Source organism: Calonectris borealis, chromosome 9 (genome assembly GCF_964195595.1).
Source record: "Calonectris borealis chromosome 9, bCalBor7.hap1.2, whole genome shotgun sequence".
Classification (NCBI taxonomy): domain Eukaryota; kingdom Metazoa; phylum Chordata; class Aves; order Procellariiformes; family Procellariidae; genus Calonectris; species Calonectris borealis.
This window is the reverse complement of record NC_134320.1, coordinates 30,146,806-30,167,655: the sequence shown is the minus strand read 5'-3', so window position 1 is coordinate 30,167,655 and position 20,850 is coordinate 30,146,806. Positions and strand designations below refer to the sequence as shown.

The 20,850-nt window shown below is 43.1% G+C and overlaps 2 protein-coding genes across 2 annotated transcripts in view; both read right to left on the bottom strand.

Annotated features, from left to right (window-relative positions):
* Window positions 1-3,913, bottom strand: part of WWTR1 (WW domain containing transcription regulator 1) — an 87,426-nt gene extending 83,513 nt beyond the window's left edge. Inside the window, exon 1 of the mRNA XM_075157586.1 lies at window positions 3,286-3,913. Within this exon, the coding sequence (XP_075013687.1) occupies window positions 3,286-3,677 (392 nt within the window). The 5' untranslated portion in view covers window positions 3,678-3,913. The remainder of the gene's footprint in view (window positions 1-3,285) is intronic.
* A 6,443-nt stretch (window positions 3,914-10,356) lies between these two features.
* Window positions 10,357-18,452, bottom strand: COMMD2 (COMM domain containing 2). The gene is made up of 5 exons (XM_075157585.1): window positions 18,335-18,452; window positions 18,037-18,114; window positions 17,133-17,215; window positions 15,434-15,607; window positions 10,357-14,914 (listed from the first exon to the last, which is right to left on the bottom strand). The coding sequence occupies exons 1-5, from the start codon at window positions 18,399-18,401 to the stop codon at window positions 14,717-14,719; spliced, it is 600 nt and encodes a 199-aa protein (XP_075013686.1). The 5' UTR covers window positions 18,402-18,452; the 3' UTR covers window positions 10,357-14,716.
* Window positions 18,453-20,850: the final 2,398 nt, after the last annotated feature.

Genomic DNA, 20,850 nt, shown 5'->3' with positions numbered 1-20,850 from the left:
GAAGCACTGTACACACACTGAGAAAACATTAAATCCTTAGTCTTCATTTGAAATACGAGGCTGTACCACCTAAAAACAAATTGGTGGAAAGTAATACTTGAAAAATTCTTTTTACAGAATATGTGTACACAGCTCAGCATGTGCATCGATATGCAACTGATATTCCCACTTACCAACATGAGAGCTACGCAAGGCAGTTTGCCTGTCTTTCCAGAACCCCTTTTTATCAGAAATAAATCACACTTAAATTTTTTTCCACACATGCACACACAGAAAAATGCTTTAGATAACATTGCTGTAAGTGTGTGTTCATTAGTCTGTTTTCCATCCCCCACTTCTGTGGTTTGGTATTTAATTACAGGGTGGAGTGGTCCCCAGGCTACTTATGTTTCTTCCAGTCACAGCCAGAAAATTTCTGCAGGAACTGACATGCCGGAGTGCGATTGCTTCAAGTTATAGCTGGTTCCCTGTCAACAAGGTTAGCTCACTGTTCACTGAAACTCCCATCGCTACTTTTGTTTAATAATTCTTGAAAATGGGTTTCAATATAACAAATGGCATTCTGAACTTCAACAAATAAAGGCTTTAACAAGACCTAATTTGGCTATTTACTCTTAATTTGCGTCTCGATTTTCTTTTGCTAATGACTATAAACAAATCTTTATCATTAGGCTGGAAAGAATGGCAATTTTTTTTTGCCTTGAATATAGGAAAATGTAACTTTGTATGCCTGGTTTGACCAAATAGGATTTTCAAGCACATCATCTGACTTGAACCCTATATATTATTGCGCATAGTTTTAAATGCTGCTTTCTGTAGTTTTAAATGCTGCTTTCCAAAAACAACCTTAAATTTCTGCAGAAAATTCTATTTTCACCTGAAAAACATTACACCACTTGTAATAATAATATAATATTATTATAATAATATTATAATTCATATGTGATCATTTTATAGCCAAGTATTACTCCCAAAAGCACTGAGGTATAAAGAAACACATTACAGGTAAAAAGAAACACATTATTCCAATTATTTTTTATAGAAATGAGAAACGTTCTGTTGGATAAATAAAACTGGGGAAACAAAACAGATACTAACTTAGGTAACAAATTATATACACAATGAAAATTTTATTTTATATTGAAAAAGGATGTTGTTAATCAGAATATTACTGTTGACAGGATTTGGTTTTGGGTTTTTATCCATGCTTTTTTTTAATAAAGGACTTGCATTTTTGGCCTAAGCAACAAGAACCCATCAACTTGGAAAACTCTTGTCCCTATGTCAGAAATGTGTGACAGGAAGCTGAAATCACATGAGCTCGTTTTGATATTAGTCAAAAACCAAACAGCAGACAAAGATTACGTTATGTAATTTTTAGCCAGAGGTATCTGAAAACACCTGCTGGCCAAGCCCTAGCAAGAATTCATATAAAATATTTATTTATGAATGATCTGTGCTTCCATCAGTCAGCTGCTGCTTCTCTGTCCTGCTCTATTAAGAAAAATACATGCAAACTGCAGAGCAACAAGATGTTCCCATTCAGGTGATAAATCAGATTAACAAAAAGCTCCTAAGTTTGGAGTCTGGTACATGACCACCCAATATTATAAACCATATACAGTAATATACAAAATGGCAGAAAATTGTGCTTTGCTAGTAACTCAGAGCATGACAAGAGGCAAAAATCTAAACTCTGTGCTGAGTGATTTGAAGACTGGGCTCTTGAGTAATCCTTTGGAGATTCCAAAGCCACAAGGCAAGGAAATCACTATAGAATCACGTGAACTATGCATTTATTCATTTTTCTAGACAGTAAACATTCTCTACCTTTCCCCTTGTGCAATGTCTATATGCCATTTATATGGCTGAACAGAGATACACACGGCTGAACGTGAAGCCAAGATACTACTCTTCTCACTGAGAAGGCAGTAGTAAATGAGTAAATGATCTCCTGTAGCCCTGGCAGTTTAACTCCCTCAATATCCTTAGGTAGATGCTTCATCAGTAAATGTTTTATTTCATTTCTAAATATTTTGTCACTGCATATTTACCGGGTTAAAACAGTGCCACTTAATTTGCAATGAATCTGGAGCAGAGATACAGAATCTACCAAAATAAGGCACTGTTGCCTTATCACATATTACAATTACTACATATTTTCAGGCCTATTAAAGTGCTTTGAATCAAATTCCAAATGTCATAAATAAAACACTCTGGCCAAAATTACTGGCCAGAAGGGATGGGCAGTTATGTTACCACACTTCTCAAAATCTGTCCCTAAAATAAGGAAGCCTCCTCCCATATCCCTAAAGATATGGATGCTATAAATATAATACACACTTGTACTGCAGCAGTGCATTCCGTTTGTGAAAAGCCACCCATGATACGAACGCGGGGTTTCGCAGTTAAAGCCTGGACAGGAGACCTGGGAGCCCGCGTTATGGAGTTCCCCCATCCCCAGACTACTTTACCTCCAACAGGTCACAGACACAGAGTGTCCTGCTCCCACATTCTGGAAAACTCCCTGGAACAACTGCTATTAAACTTATTTTTAAAAAATTAGTTTCTGAATCTTGGCCGTGTGGCCAAGCAGGAAAGCAGTACAGAACCGACAGCTTACAGGCAGGGCTTCTGCCCCCGGCTCCGGGAGCAGCCCTCCAGCCCGCGCCCGGCGGCTCGCTTCACATCGCTCGTCCTCTTCCCACGGGTGAGGTGGGAAGCAGTTTCCCCCCTGGGCTTTCGCATCCACCTCAGACTTGGAAAGCCTCAGCGCCTCCCGCCGCCCCCGCCTCACAGCGCTGCACTCCCCCCCTCCCGGGCGCCCCCCGCCGCCTCACGGCGCAGCACCCCGCCCCGGGCGCCCCCCGCCGCCTCACGGCGCAGCACACCCCACCCCCCACCCCCCCGGGCGCCCCCCGCCGCCTCACGGCGCTGCCTCCCCCCTCCGGGCGCCCCCCGCCGCCTCACGGCGCTGCACCCCTACCCGGGCGCCCCCCGCCGCCCCCGCCTCACGGCGCTGCTCCCCCGCCCCGGGCGGCCCTCGCCGCCCCTCCGCCTTACGGCGCAGCTCGCGTCCGGCCGGCACGGCGACCCCCCCACCCCCGCGCTCGCCCCGGCTGGCCGGCGTGAAACTAGACCGACAGCCCTCCTCCGGTGCGGCCCAGGCCACGGCAACCGCCCTCCGGCCCAGGATCCCGCGTCCGCCCCGGGGCTGCCGCCACCGCCGACCGCAGAAGCTCCGGCCGCGCTCCCCGCCAGCGCCCCCGCAGCCGCCCCACTCACTTGAGGAAGTACCGCTGTCCCGTGTGCGTGAGCGCCATCTCCCAGCCGGGCGGCAGCGGCAGCTCGTCCGTCACGTCGTAGGAGCGCTGGCGGAGGTGCGCGTGCTGCTGCGCCGCGCCCGAGCCCACGAGCGAGGCGGGCGAGGAGTGGGAGCGGACGTGCTGCGCGGCGGCGGGCCGCGGCGGGGGCCCGCCCGAGTCCGTGCTCGACTGCCGCGAGTGCGAGCCCGAGTCGGGCTCCTTGAAGAAGGACTCGGGCAGGATCTTCTTCCTCCAGGAGCTGGGCTTGGGGTTCATGACCGCGTTGAAAAGCGCCTCCAGCTCCGTGTCCAGGTCCTGCGTGACGTGGATCACCTGCTGCCCCGGCGGCGGAGGCGCGGGAGCGGGGTTCATTTTCCACCCGTCGGTCCCGGCGGCGGACGCAGACGTCCCAGGGGCAGGCAGTCGCCGGCGCCGGCCCCGCTGCAGGCCGCCGCCGAGGACGTGCCCTTCGGCGCCGGGCGGGCGGCTCTCCGGGAGCAGTGCCGCTCTGCCGGAGCGGGCGGGCGGCGAGGCGGACGGCGCGGGGAGTGCCTCTGCGCCCCCGCCAGTAGAGTCGGTGTCCCGGGCGGCCGGCGGAGGGGCGGGCGGGTCAGCCCCCGGGCAGCGCGGCGCCCGCCCCCGGGCCGGGCCGCGCCGGGTAGCGGCGGGGCGAGGGCCGCGCCGGCCCCTCCTGCCCGCCCCCCGGCGGCCCGGGCCCGGCCCTCGCCCCGCCCGCAGTTATGCAACTGCCGCGGAAACTTTGGGTACCCGGTGCCGCTGCGGGACGGGGGCGGCTTTCCCGCGCAGCAGAGGGGCCCTCGGGGCGGCGGGGGGCGGGCTGTTCCGGCCCGGCCCCGCCGGGGTGTCCCTCAAGGTCCGCCGGGGCCGGGTCGCGCCGGGGTGTCCCTCAGGGCCCACCGGGGCCGGGGCCCGCCGGGGTGTCCCTCAGGGCCCGCCGGGGCCGGGGTGTCCCTCAGAGCCCACCGGGGTCGGGCCCGGCCGGGGTCTGTCCTCGCATCCCTCCCGCCCCGCCGCTCCGGCCGCCGCTACCCCCGTCCCGCACGAAGTTGGCGGAGGCCGGGGGAAGGCGGCGCCGTGGACGCCGGGCGGGGCGTTCCGGGTGAGCGCGGCGGCGCAGCCCCGCTCGCCGCCGGCCCGCAGCCCTGCGCGCTGCGGAGGGCCCCAGGCGCCCCACAGGGAGCGGTGCCGGCTCGTTGGCGGGAGCAGCTGGCCCGGCCCGGCCGTCGCCCCGGGGCCCGCAGCAGGCGGAGCAGCTGCACCTTCCTGTCACGCAATGCAGTTAAAAGCGTTGCTTAAGTGTTCAAGGAAACTCGGAGCGTTTTCTCTACTGATGCAACTGCATTTCTGTCAACCTAATTAGCTTTGCTTTGAAACCATTATTCAGGAAGTTCGTGGGTGATATTAATTTCTGGAAGCAAAATGATGCTTAAATTAGTTCACATACAAGCTTCATAGCATAATATAGTGATGCTATGGTAATGGGGGCCACGTATTCGGGAAAAAAGGAAGGAAGCATTCATGGTGACATGGACTACAACTGCTTTGTTGTACTTTAGGTAAGGTTTAGCCCTTTGCTGAACGGTACGAATTCAGTGCAGAGTTGTATCATAAATCTTTCCAACTCACTATCCATAGGCGGTGTTTCAAATACAGGTGTGATACTTCGTGGATCTATCCTGACTGCCTGTTCACTGTCCTTTAGTCTATACTAGAAGCCAGAGCTGTCATCAAAATGCATTCCTGAGGCTTTCTACAAAGTAAATGTAATACATACAAATTTTTTGATCCGGTCTGTAATATTCCCATTTTTTTTGGTGCACTTGAAACAACTTTTGAATGGTGATTGACCCAGAATTTGCTTAAATTCAGTAGCTGCATCTATAAAGAATAATATTGTTCACTTTCCAACTTCAGTGTTGGTTTTTACAAGAGGAAGCATACAGTGTTTTTATGACTATACACATACAGATATCACATACTGGCTATACAAACGCACATTATTTTAGTAATGCATTTCTTAATTTTATTTCTGCATTTTGGACAGCCTCCAGGCTATGCTGATCGATAAGAATACATGAGAATACATCCTCCTCAGTAATCAGAATCTAGATTAGAAAAGTCTTCGCTAAGTAATTTTCTTCTGAACTTACTTATTTCTTACTCTTACTTATTTCTGAAGAAGCAGCATGAACTATTCTGAACTTCATTGGGCTTCTCCAGCTTAGAACTTGGACCTGACTCTTGAAGAATCTTTGTCCCTTGATCAGTGTTACATTTAATATTGGTAATGTAGATTCTGAGATTCACAGCTTAAGCCTGTACATGAACTCCGGATTAGGATCAGCTAGCTCTGTGGAACAGATCTTGTTTGTGCATTTCCTGATTTCCTTGCTTCAACAAATATTCCGTGTCATTTGTTTTTCCTTACATTTCCTGTTCATGTTTCCATTGGCAAGGCAGATCTCCTCCTTGGGATTTTTTTTGTGGTGGTTTTTTTTTCCACATCTGCTATATTTCTGGTCAGGAAACCCAGTACCCCTGAGACTTGTTTATGCTTCCCTTCCCTAAGAATTTTCCATGCTATCTTTTGTACCATTCTTCTACTGCTTCCGTACTGGGTTACTTGCTAGCATTTTTACTAGCTCAGACAGCTGTGCTAATTACAGCACCTGCTCCAGGGTTATGCAGATATTACATATTTTTTTTGCTGCAATTTCCTTGTTTAAAACCTTTGGATATTAGATGATTGTGTGTGTGTGCATGTGCTTATTGTACTGATAATGATCTGAACATAAGTGATTTTTCATACAGCCTTTACAAGGGCTTTTTTGCTTCCTCCAGGCCTCTGTATCCTTGAGTAAAGACACACACATCTACCTATTACAGTCCTTTCCAGATGACATGCCTATTCAAGGCAAGGCTCTGATAATCTCATTCATGGTGACATCTCATCTACATTAATTAGACCACTTCCATAAGACAGTGTGGCACTCATGAGTAAGTATATGCACATCTGTTCTAAACTTAAGGAGTATTTATTACAGCTAGAACTGTCATCTTCAGCAAGATGATAGTATTTCAGCTGCACTTTTTACTGAATAATAGAATTAGCTGCTATTGTACCACTTGGTGTAGGCTAAAGCATCTTTCTCTACTAATCTGAAAGTGATTAAAACTGTAAGAATAAATTCTTATAGTATTGTTGTTATTATTCTTTGATCAGAAAATAGTAACTTCCTTCTTTGGACACAAAAATAGGATATGACCACCAGCTTTTATAGAAAATGATTCAGTATGTTCAGGTCCATGGAAGACAATGACACTTCCATCACAATGGGATTGGATTAAGTGATAAAGGAACCAAACCACAAATGTGACATAGAAAGCCTCCTTAACATTACTTCTTTCTTCTAATTACAAGATCATACATTATAAAAAATAAGACAATAACATTACCTCAATTTCGTGTGCTGTTCAAATGTTTTTGAATAGTACAGACTTTTTTTGTTCAACTGAAGCATTTATAAAAGTACAGTACTTTGAGTAGAGCCTATTTGTCATACATTTTCTAGCAGCAAATTCAGTCTATACTTCAGTGGAAAGCCAAGCAAACAGATCAGAAGAAATAAGTGCATTTTTAAATGTACACTTAGATAATGAGCATCTAATGGTTTAAAGAAACAATACCACATGTAATTTTTAATCTAGATCCATCACTGCTTTGTATCAAATCCCTACATACATTAAAATTTTTCTGAGAAAGCCTACATAGGTGAAGGTGCATGTGTGATGTCTATTATAAAAAAAAAACATTCAGGATTCCCTGGAAAAATCTCATGCTTTCTGGGTAACTGAGTAACAATTACACAGTGCAGACCAGGAAGAGCATGCACAGTTCTTGCCTTCTGTTTGGGTATGCACTGTGCAAAGAGACTTTAAGCGGTCATTAACTACATCTACTTGCTTTCATATACTTCAGTGAAAAAAAGCCATATATAAAAAGAAAGCTTCTATTCCTTCAAAATAAATAGGAGGAAATAAACGGAGAACAAAGAATACAATGGAACAGTAAACACGTTACATTAAGTTTCACTATAAAAAGGTATACATGTGCATCATACACATACATTGACACTTTAAAAGAAACATATCGTTTGTCATGCAAATTAATAATTTTTGCACTTGTGGCAATTGGGTAATGTTTGAGAGACTTTTTTTGGTATATTATGCTTTATGCTCTTGCTAATAGTTCTATATTAATCTAATTTTCAAGAGACTTCTTCTGGAAAGGTATACTTCAGTAAATGTATTGTGTTCTTTAACAAAGGGGTCAATGCTTAAGATTCTGGGTTTTATCTGTGTGCATTTCACAGCTATTTGTTTCTCAGGTAGCTAACAGCTTTTAGACTTTGGTTGGCACCTCAGAATGCACACAAAGAATATCCTATGTAGCCAACTGTGATGTGGCTTATTTAATACAAAGACCTGGTGTGTATTACAGTGTGTCACCAAAATAGCTATGTCAGCATACCTTCCCAGCCAACACCTCCAAGCCAGCAAAACCTCTAATGTGGACGCAGTCTGCTAGCAAAAAAAAAAACCCAAACAAACTTCTGTCAGCTTAGTTCATGTTGTTTTATAAGTTGATGTAATTTCACTGGCAAGAAAACTATGTGAACATCTGTAGTAGACGACTGCTCAGACATTCATTTCAGAAACAGCTGTGCTAACCAAAAAATTGCACTAATGTTTGTGTCTCAGAGGTTACTCGCTTTACAGCAAAGCCGATGGAATGGGACATACCAACGCTGCTCATCCACATCAATACAAAGTCAGATTACACTTAAACAACAGTGATTTAGGAAAAGCTGTAGTGTCTAGTTTGCAAACAGCTGAAGCCATGTCTGAAGTCACCACACTACAGCTGCTTGTTCCAAGCACATAAATGAATTAGGAAACAAATTCACATTTGTGGAAATGGTGGTAATGTTCAAAGGACAGAAAAACAGCTAGTCTTTAAGACTTTCAGTTACGCGAGACAGATTTGGAAGATCATTTTTGGCCAAATTCTGTGGGATAAGTAAGTCCTAAAATAGTCACATAAAATAAACTGGGACCTGATCTGCTCTGGTGCTTCTGAACAGAAGTCCAGAATTGCATAAAGAAAAAAAAAATTGCTTAATAAAGTATGATCTTACTGGCAAGAGTTGTTCTGCAATAGTTACCTCAGTCTGGCTCCCTGTGTGAACACTGCTGACAATACCAGAACAACTACCCAGCTAACAAGACTAAAATCCACAGGAGTAGCTACAGAGGAAAAAATATTCTGGAATAGCTCTGCAAACTTTAGCAGTAGCGTAGCATAGAACAGTGCTGAGAATCATACCAGCATGAAAAGCACTTTTTCTAGCGTAACTGATTTAACTTGCAGAAAGATACAGTATAAATAGAGTTTTCTTTTTTGCTAATAAAAACTGCATGTACATGGGGAGGGTTTTCTGATGTAGATTTTGCCAGGAAACAAAGCTAATATTTTAATTACAATCAGATTTGATATTTTGGGAGAGTCTTCCACTTCGAATTTCCTGTGTCCAATACAGAGGGCATATGATTTGCTCAAGCTCAGCAGGGCAATTTGAAACAGAGCCTAATTATTCCAAGATCCTGCTACTGCTGTTCGTGTAAGACATACCAGTTGTCACCTAGTAAGTGTGTGTGTATATATATATATATAAAAAAAAATAAAAAGGTAGTGTCATGTATTTCTTAACACATCTTGAACATCATCAACACTACAGGCTGAGATGGCTGCCCTGTGCGTTCATGCTTTCCATTTCAGATTGTGGAAACTGTCTTGTCAGCAAAATCCAAAACTGCAATCCCCAGCAAGAACTGAACAGTATTTGGGAAACTTGTGAATTCTTAGATCTGGAAATTAGAAGATACATTTGGATGTAGAAAAGCATAAACAATGGTGTTTTAAAGGCCATCCATATCAAATTATTAACCAATTCCTGAAATTCAGAACAAAAATGTTTACAACAGGTTTTGTCTCAGTAATAGTGTGAGTACCAACTGAGGGATTTCTCTAAAATTAGGGCTTGCTTAGGGCTTCCGCTAAAGACAAACCTAACAGGACAGAAATTTTCCTGTTATCTTATGAACTTATGATCTATGAACACAGAATGCTGGAAAGGCCTGGTAGAGAAGCTTCCCGACTTCTGCAGTTCTGGTATTTTAAGTATCTGTTAGGAGCACTAGGAATGCTGCTTTGAATGTTCACGCACACACAAGCACACTATGGAGTAAAATAGATTCTATAAAGTGAAGTTCAGTTTTAATCTGCTTACTTAAGTTTTCCTTTTGCCACCCCCCCCCACACACTTTGACAGAGCGATAGATAGGAAAAGGAAGAGAGTAAGATCCGTAGAAGGTTCTTACATATTTAATGGTGGGGGGGAAAAAATGTATTTAATGTGTTTTGCAGCGTATTTGGTCACTATGGCCTGAATATTATCTACATTTTGGGACAATCAGGATGCAACTATTTAGAGTGGTGTTCCTGTTACAAACTTCATTAATTTGATGGATGGACTTAAGGATTGCCTGTCCTTATGTATTTAGAATAAGTTGTCATAAAGAATCTAGAATAAGCAAGTCATAAACCTGCCAATCATGGTAATTCCTAAAATGTACTGTAAAATTCTATTACACAATCAAGTAAAACCTGCACTTCTATGCACGTAAAAGCAGTCTGCTCACTACTCCATCTTCAGTAGAACTACCGGTAATGTTTAAAACCTGCCACATTTCAAATAAATCAAAACCCAGAACCCTAAATGAAATAATAGCGTTCTCTATTGACACAAATAATCTGATGGGTGAGTGAAATTTCAAAATTCAGGATACAACTGCAGTAATCAAACTGCCACAATTTATACTTATCTTGAAAATAAAATCAGCAAGAGTATTTTAAAAAAGAGATTGTGCTGTAATATACTTGACCCTGACCACAAAGCCAAGCATAGAGTGACAGGAAACTTCCTTCCCTTTATTTAGGTAGGTAAGAAACAGCAGAGCTTTACTCATGGAGTTTTGCCAGGTTATTCCTAATTTTGGACTTCCTTTCCTACACACCATCTATTGTTAATATTACAAAGTCACCGTATAGGAAACAGGCATTCTTATAAAAACTGGAACTGAAACAGAATCACCATTCATCCCTTTGAGTCTATGGACAGATTTCATAAACAGCACTAAATTTAAAACAGGTCTAATACATTTAACGTTAAATTAAAAATATAATGTTAGGACAAAATCTTAGTTCAGTGGGTTTTCTGTTAAATGAGAATTGTAGGCCTCATCCAAAGTTCAGATACTGATTTTATTTATATATATGTATATCTAAACTAACTCCATAGCTGTTCAAATGAAAAGTTTACCCCATATAATTCAAGAAACATCTAATTAATTAGCCAGTTAAAAGGTGAAAAAGTATTTAGTCTAGTACATTAAAAGCTTGCAAGAAAGCGTGGCAGGGACAAGCAAAAGTACAAGAAAATAAAGCTTGTAGGAGAGTCTAAATACGCTTCAGAGATGGAGAATTGATTAAAACTTGGATCAGAAACTTAATGGATTTTACAAAATGGACAGTGATCATACCAAGTTCATTGAAAAGGATTTAAAAAAAAGAAAAACAGGAGGAAGAAAATCATTGCTTCTCGAGTTTACTCAATGCTTAGAATATAAATATTTTACAACACCAAACAAATTATGTCCTCCTGAGTTTTAAGAATTGGGTTATATTATGTTCTTTGCTAAGCGGCTTAGCAAATTAATCAGCAGATTCAAGAAACAATGTTCTACAGTGGTTGAAAACTGGAAGTTTTACTGGTTTCAGTTTAAAATTGATCACAAATTTGGAAAATATAAGGTGAAACACATTCCAAGCTAAGTCTTGACACTATGAACAATTCTTATCAGAAGACAAACACTGAAAATGATTGTGTAACGAACTTCTTTGTAGAATATAAAACCCAAACTTTCTGCCCTCTGCTGTTTAGACCAGGAAACAATAAACTATGATACAAATCTGTTAAGAAGCATATAGCTAAGGGCTAAGCCTAACTCTGCTTTCAAGAAAACAATCTAGTTTATGCTTAAACTAGTTGTATTTTCAGTTGTTCTATGCACTTGGACTCTGCACTGGCATGGAGTTTGCCTGAATTTAGTGGTCTGTCAAAAAGGTGCCAGGGAGCCATTCACAAGTTGCTTGCTTCATAAAACCAAAAGTTACTTGACATACACAGGAAGGGCAGTTTGCAAAACAAAGATAAATTGGCAGTAAAACAAAACATACAAAAGTTCTACACTGAAGGTAACAGATTATGTTCCATACTTAATAGATTTCTAAAGATGCTATAGTAATACACTCAACTTCCTCACAGATTATTCAGAATTTAATTGATGTTTGTAAATTGCTTCGAGATGTAAACTGCCTACAAATCAGTTACTTAACTTTATAAGAGTTGAAAGTAACTTTTTTTCTGTTATAAAATCAACAATCAGTTCTTCCAGACTTGCAAAAAAAAAAAGTAGAGAAATGGCCTCAAATCTAACTTTGCTTTCAGTGGCTAGATACCAGAGCAAATTTTAAAAAGGTACTAAAAATAAAATGGGTTAAAAGTAGCAACATTACATTTTTTTTAATAGCTTGTGAATAATGCTTTGTACTCTCCATGTCTTATTCAAGGGTTTCTATAAAGCAATTGCAAATTCATGAGAAGAAACAGGTTGTATTATGTCACCTTTAATTTTGGATAGAATTTACATTAAAACTGAAAAATCCAGATCGAGGAGTGAATTCTTATTTTACCACTATCTATGGGTTATTGAAGTCGATGCTTTTTCACTCTAGCTTCAACTGCTCTACAAAACAGCAGCTATACCAATACGGTAATGCTAACATAGGTAACTCAAATCAGTGTGATGACATCAACAGCAGTAGGTGTCATTTGTTGTGCATTCGCACTAATCACCATGTTTTAGATACAATTCTGCTCTGTCTGCACATTAGTACTTCTGTTGTTGCAGCTGCAAAGCCCTCTGTAGCTGCCATGTGTGCTATGAAGACAGCGGGAACTTGCAGAGCTGTAGAAAGACCCACTCCAACCTCACGTAAGGGCAAATCTACCTTTCTGATAATTAAGCTAAGAACCCTTGCTGATGAGAAGCTGCTTTTCCAGGCTCAGTACTTCTCCCCAGCACAATTCAGAAAGGTACAATTCAGAAGCAACAGCCTTGGTGTAAAGGATCTTTCTCCTTACTTTTCTTCTTAAGTCTGTTCATGGATCACTGCCAGAGTTTTGAGTTTCTCTAAATTTCACCTAGCTTCCAAGTTTAACCTTGACCATCTTCAATTCAGGTCATTTTTTGTTAGAGGAACCAAGACCATTCAGTGTGGCAGTTTTTACTTCTACGCCATTGTAATAAGCTTCAAAAAAAGACAATATGCAGGCTTTCTAGTAACATTCTGTATTCACAAAACCTGTTTTGGATTGTCCATGTTACTCATAATCACTGAGGGAAACCCTCCCCTTGTCTCCTAGCACATGCTTCAGGACATGACACACGTAATTTGCCAGCATTTACCATGATGCCAACTAGCTCTACAGTAGCTAGTTTTCTTTTTTTAAAAAATGTAAGGGACAGAAAGGTAAATATGCTCATATTTATAGGGCAGCAGTGAGATGAGACACGAAAAGCTTCTAGGACTTGTATCTAAAACTTCTATTTTGCTGCCATGACTTCTTAGACTATAGGTATAGTGAGGAGAGATGGAATAAGGAGAAAACACTGGCCTACATATAGGCTGTTCTTGTACTTCATCTGAAAATGTAGGCCAATTACATAAAAAAATACTAATCAGAAATCCCAAGTAGTAACATTTGATCACATTTAATTACCACATACTCTATGTGAAGAAAATTCTATGATTCTATGAAAAAAGTCACCACATATGGATGGTAAATGAAATACACTGCTGATTCATATATGGGAGAGGAAATTAAGTTTGTTTGCATGATCGCCATACTATATAAAACGATTAGAGAATAAGCATATTCTAGAAAACTGACTTTTTGTAAGTGGTAGTAAGTGTTACTGATTAAAGGACTTCTGCCATGCAGGTTTCATTTGAAATAGTACCTCTCAAAGGTACAAAAAATTCAAAACGATAAGAAAATAATGCATTTGTGAATGTAGGAACTCAATTAATACAGAAATTTGTGGTGTTGCTATGAAAGATGGTAAACATACAGTTATTGCCAGAATCTGTTAACGTTCTCTTGCCTATTTGTCCTCTCCAATATACTTTAAGGGCTTTATGATGCACCCTCACTAGTGACAGTAAAACATTAATTAGTAAAACTATTGAACCTTAGTCACAAAAGCTACAAAATATTGCATTAGAATACAACTGAAAAGTGACTTTTGACCCCTTTGTTAGACATTTTTCTTAAAAATGGAAAAGCATCATTTATGTTGCAATACTTAGCTAGTCTTTCCTTTATGAGCACACTATCCAAATAGGTGAACAAAAATCGTTGCATCACAACATGAAGATCAGATTTAGCAGAAGTTAACGCTATTCTTAATCTGCTTCTTAGCCCGTGCTTTTGCCATTTTTCAGATCACCTTTACATGTAGAAATAATCAGCATGCTAACTTATGCTTAGGCCACTGGGTTTTCTATGGTAACTGCTACCTGCAGAGAGCATGAGACTGCCTAATAGGGGTTATAGCTAGTTTTGTTAAAATGGAAGTATTAGCTTGATTATATTTTCTTTCGCTATATAAGAAGGGTAGAAAAGCAGTGCAACACCCAGCCTCTGAGTTGACTGAATCCTTTGGAGGAAGAGGACTCATACATACATCAGTCTAGATGGAAGACACATTCCTGTAAAGTATCATTCCCACCAGTATAGGTTTTTTTTTTTTAAATTTCAAAACAGAACCAAAACCAAGGGAAAAAACTACTTGATAAACGTAAAAATAAATGTGCAGCTTCATATCATATTGAGACAGCTCTACATAATGTAGGAAAGCTCTTCAAGTAGAACTATACTAATCCACAGCTAAAGAAATTCTTATCATAGCATGCTGAATTTCTACATTGGCAAGCAAAGCAAAACCAATTACCAATCTCCTATCAGGCAGGTGTGTAAAGTTAGCACCTATAGATATTCAGCCTATAATTACTGGCTCAAGATCCTGGCACAGGAAAGCATTTCATCTGATCCAGATGTTTATTTTTCCTCAAAAGGTATTTGTGAACATTGTTTTCAGTTGTTTCACAAACTGCTCAGTGAGACAATGGCCATGAATCAATCCTATTTCATGTTGCGCACTATTCTCCTGCAATGGTTTGTTTTCATTTCCCCCAATGCTAGTTCCAGTTGCTGAATTAGATGGAGGAGGGTAGAAGGGTCGGTTTGCAACACTTGGGCAGTTTGATCTTCATTCTGGTTAAGATGTAACTTTATAGTCACAGCAGGCTTAATCTGTTGTCTCAAACTTCTGCTTGCAAGCTGCATGAAGGAGTTTAGATGAAATGGGAATAGGGAAACAAACAAACAAAATATGGTGATCAACTTTCGTATTTACAACTCACAACAGGTTTGCATGACCTGCTTGGAGGACTGTTTAAAAATCCTTTTCATCCACATTAAAGATATACACAATCCATTATTTAGTTTTATCATTAAGCAATACTAATCCACTTTAATCAATGCTTTCACAATAGTTCTGAAAATTAGGCGATAATTAAGACCGAATATATTTAGTATATGCTAACATTTTTAAAATACCAATGGAGCTATGAATTAAATTTTCATAAAGCAACAAATACTTTGCATCATTACATATCCTGTTCATTTCATAACTGGCTATCTTTGATGCAATTACAAAATTATGTCAGTTTTAAATACATGAAAAACTGCTGCCTTAATTGCTTTAAAATAATATAAAGTCATTGTTTAGTAATTGTTTATGACATTAAAAAAAAAGTAAAGTAAAATACAGAATACTGAAAACGTAACAGAAGTTACCTGCACATCCAGTCTCCACTCAAGACTGTGATAGCTGGGAAGCTTTGGTGCCAGCTCACCAAGAATGTTTCTGATCTCCTTCCTGTTATCAAGGTACAGCTGGAGCAATAACTTGTTCAATTCATCTGAGAATCCCAGAACATGAATGGAATCTTGGAAGTCTATCTCAGAAATCTAGAAATAACAATTCAGGCCTTAATACGGAACTGTGTAATAATCATTATTTGTTGAGAAACAAGTACAACTGTAAGTAAACATTACATATGGTATGGTGCAGTTATTTTCCTGCAGAAATCTGAGAGGACAATTCTACAGCTAGGACAAAACAAATCATCCACGTTTCAAGTGATTTATACATGTTGATGTATTACTGCTGATTTGCACGAACTTCAGGAACAGTTTTAGACCATTTTTTTTAACAGGAAAAACACTCAACATCCTCACATTTAAGCCTTCATATCAGAGAACAAAATGCAACACAAAAAAGCATCTGAGCTTTGTCATGAGGAAGTACATATTTCGATCATCAATTTATCATTATGTTATGTGTTAACATAATACTCATACTCAAATTATAAATGCTCTGAAATGATCTGAATGTCTGCACATGTAAGCGAGCACCCGGTACAACTTTAAGGCTCACGTTACACTAACTCAGAGTGGCCCCGAGAAGCTGATTCCCACAGGCCAACACCTTTGTGCTGAACTAGAGAAGCTTGGTTCATCATTGTGGAAGCAGTTATTTATTCGACAGAAAATGTCTCACCTTTACAATGCATTCATACCGTAAACACATTCTGTGATCAACTATATTAGAATCATAGAATCATTAAGGTTGGAAAAGACCTCTAAGATCATCGAGTCAAACCATCAACCCAACACCACCATACCCACTAAACCATGTCCCTAAGCGCCTCATCTACACGTCTTTTAAATACCTCCAGGGATGGTGACTCCACCACTTCCCTGGGCAGCCTGTTCCAACATTCTACCATAATACACTATAATTTATCTGTCAGTCAAGTCACCTTACTTCAAGGGAAGATTCTGCAGTATTTCAATCCCTTCCCCACCTGCTCTTCAGAACAATGCCTGCTTGAGTTTAATTTGGAATTACTTGTTTCTGTATCCCTTCTCCATGTCTTCATTGTTCAAATAGTCTACTATGTCAATAGTAAAAGTCTTTCTAATGGAAACAGTAATTATCCAACTATTATTCTTTTCGTATCTGCTTACACCCACCCAAACTTCTGATGTCAGGAGCTGAAAAAGCTCTCAAGCCCACCATGTCAGACAAACATAAGGAATACTTAACAGGGGTTAGTACAGCACACATCCTGTACAGTACCTGAACAACCACAAAAAAATCTTCACTCAAGTTTTGTTATTTAGACCGAACTTAATCCTTAAGTATGCTTCTCTATACAGACTAAATTACTGCATGTTCGTGCTATACACTATTAAAATGTCAAGTTTTAGCTTCAGACACTGAATACAAATTTCCGAGTCATCCACGCAGGCACTGTGTTTCAACGAGAGAACAGCATAAGAGACACCTTTTTTTTTTTAATTAAAAGAATACATGTCATCAGAATTTTGAACTAGATTTCCTCCATTCATCAGTATTTTCAGAGCTATAAGTGTTTAGAAGACATCTCTCGAGTGCATCCCTCAATTCATTTCACAGAGGTATCCTTACCATAAGCTTGGAGCTTTCAGTAAGAAGATAGGTAAGTCCTTCTACACCATGCTGAACGGTGTCAACATCAATGTTAAGTTTTCCTTTAAAGAAAGCACAAAGTACCTTTCACTTCCTTATTAAGCTGCCACCGCAACAACACACAAACCCGCAAATTCATCCAAAGCTAACTTGCAAAACATTCATAGAGAAGAAGAAAAAGTAGAGGGTTGCGCCCCCTTCAAATAATAATGTAATCAAGCAGCAAGTTAGATCCCCCACTCAAAACAAACAAACAAAACAAAAAACCCAAGAAAAACCCAAACCATGGCATGTATCATCTTACGGCACGATATAGGGAAAACTGCACGCTCACGAACTAAAACTAGTCGTGACTACAGCGGTACAGAAATGAGCAGCTTGCGGATTTTGTCTCGGGGACGAAGGGCCCCGCAGCACCCCCCGCGAGCACAGAGCGCAACCCGGCACTCGGCCGCGGCACAGCCGCCTCCGACTGCGAAGGCGGGCTGCCGAGTGCCCCGTGCTGCCGGCTAGTTCCCTCCGCTCCTCCGCCACCAGCTCCCTCGGCAGCCCCGCCCCGCTGATGCCGTGCGCCGGGGGCTCGGGGGCCTTTGCGAAGCCGCCGCGTTTCCCGCTCTCCCGCCGCGGAGTCGCTACGGCCGCTCCCCACCCTGTCCCGCCCGGCCCCCCCCGCTCCCCACGGATCCCGGCCCGCCCGAGAGCCCCCTCTGGGCCCCGGCTCCCCCGCTCCCCACGGGCCGCGGTGCCCCGCCCCTCCCGGCACCCCCCCGCCCGGGCCCCGGCACCCCCGGCCCCCGCCGCTCCCCGGGCCCGGCCCGCGGCGGGTGACAGCCGTCGCCGCAGCCAGACGCCGCGGCAGCCCCGCCCGGCCCCCAGCTCTTACTGCCGGCTGCCTCGCAGGCCCGCGGCGCCGCGCCCCGCCGCAGCAGCTCCACCGCCAGGCGCCCCAGCTCGCCGACGGCTGAAACGAGAGGAGACGACTCCGCTGCAGGCCCCGGAGGGCCGCGCCCGCCCCGCGCCCCGCCCCCCGCGGCGCCCCCAACCACCGCCGCGGGCCCAGGCCGAGGCCCGGCGGACGGCGCGCCCCAGCCAGCTGCGGGGCGGGCGGCGCCTGGCGCAGGGACGGGGACGGGGACGGGGACGAGGACGGGGACGGGGACGGGGCCGCGGCCGCTGCCGACCTGCGCCGCCCAGCCGCGGCAGGCAGCCCAGGTGCGCCTTCTGCTCCTCCGACAGCACCAGCAGCATCCCCGCGCTCCGCCGCCCGCCCAGGAAGGGGCGGCCCCCCGCGGGCTGGGACTCAGGACGCGCCTGCGCGGGACCGCCGCGGGACGCGGCTGCCGGCGGCGGTGCGGGCGAGGCCGCGCGGGCGGGCGGAGCAGCGCCCGCCCCGTCCCCGCAGCAGCCTCTGGCCGGCTCGGGGGCGGCGCCTTCCCCGGGAAAGGGCCCTCGCAGCAGCGCAGTAAAGCGCGTTCCGCCCGGGCCGGCTGCGGCACGAAGAAACTGATGTTCTAAGGGAAACGAACACACAACTAGTCTGGGAAACTGCGGGAGAGAACGTATGGGTTCAATGTAAACACTGCCAGCTGTGTACCACAGAAACGCCAGTAGTTAGAATGATGTGGTCCCCCCCCAGTATTTGCAACTGCAATGAAATAATTCTTCTGTTTCATAGACCCGTGCTGAAATTATGAGATAGATAATAATTTTATGTGCCCTTTGCTTCCTAATAATTCTGTTATCCTGCCGCAAATACACAATTCAAAGCCATTTTGCACGTATAGCCCTCACCAACACTGAGCTCTTACAGAGGGGCACTGGGCTTACTGCCCAAATTTAAAGGAAGAAGATCACTCTGGTGATACTGACACGTCCTATGGGTGGTACACGATTGCATTTTTGTGCTGAAATTATGTAGAGATGGCATTGCTATTCCCATGTGCCTAAAATTACTTTCTGAAAACATGTATTCCTACCATGTTAAATAACCTTCTCCCCTCAAAATAACAACGTTCTAAATTACTAAAATGATGCATAACAGCTTCTCATAAATCCTTCTTCTCTTTTAAGAGATAGTTAATTTGTTAAACAGAAAGGCTGGACAACTTTTGAAGGGTTTGTTTTAGAACAGAGTAGTGTTTGGAAAACGTGAGAGGAAAAATATTTTACTGCATTTTGTTACCATACTGAAGTACTGGCTTTTCCTCAGATAACACTGTGCTTTCCCATGAGACAGGCAGTCAAGAACTCTTTCCAGCTATCCCACGCATCTAGGTGAAATGTTATGCCTGCCAACAGATATGTTCCAGTATAATTATATTTACAATTTATAAACTCATAAATTACCATAGTTACATCTACAGGAATTTTTTGCAATTTCATGGCTGGGAAATAGGTATAGTACAAGTTCCTGCAAGGCCAGTGGGGTGGGGGTTCTTACCCTCCAGGATAGTAGTAGCTTTAACACCACGGGTTTCTTGTGACAGGCTATCAACCTAAAATAGTCTAGCCTTGGTAAGTCTGTCCATTATTACCATTCCCCCTCCACCCCACCGTGTTTTAAACATTCACTCATCTTGTTAAGTGCTCTGGTTAACGATGGTCAATAGATCAATCGGAGGACCAAGACCTTCCACTGTGAAAAGATATGAAAATACATTATGGATTCATTCCTAACCTTTTCCTTACTTAGTTCCAGTGCTTTCCAGGAGCAAGTCCAATATTACAAACACAGATATCAGAGACACTGAGATATTAAATGTAATACTTCAGCACTTGTTCTTTGGAGATTTTAGAGGACAGCTTCACATTACTTCTTAATATTATAAAGGAGAAAGTAGAGGTAACGATAGTGAATCAGCATGAAGGGAATGTAATTTCTTAGCCATCCTCACAAAACAATTTTTGGTGTTACATTAGGATTGCTGGTTTTTGTTTCTAGTTTTGGATTTCAAGCATGCCCTTCCAGCAGATGTTCACACCCAAAGTAGCGAAGTTCCCAATCAACTCATACAAATGATTTTATTTGCCAAGTCCTTCTACGTATCTGAGCTGTGCATTCCACAGACAGCCCTGCCATATTTTTTCCAAGCTACAAAGTAGATTTTTGTATTCTCTACTTGGTACATCTACCTGAACTTGGGAAAGTAGTACTCATAGAATCATCGAATGGTTTGGGCTGGAAGGGACCTTAAAGATCATCCAGTCCAACCCCCCTGCCATGGGCAGGGACACCTTCCGCTAGACCGGGTTGCTCAAAGCCCCATCCAACCTGGCCTTGAACACTTCCAGGGTTGGGACATACACAACTTCTCTGGGCAACCTGTTCCAGTGCCTCACCACCTCATAGTGAAGAATTTCTTCCTAATATCTAACCTAAATCTACCCTCTACTCCACTCAGGACGGACTATTCACTGGTACTGCTAAACAATAAATACAGAGTCTTTATTTTGGATTCAACCAGTTTCTGGTTGGTATTACCAGAAGCTGAATCAAACCAAAAAAAAAAAACAACAGTTCAGAAACTAACTGCCCTTCTCAGTTGCTGATTCCTCACCCAAATCTTCCAGATTTCAGTTGTTCATCTGAATTCCTTCTGTCCTTTGCCAGTTTTAACCCCTGCTCAGGACCTCTGTCTGCTCAGCTGATGATTTGATTTACCTTACCAATTTTCAATGTCCTACCTATAGTTCCTCT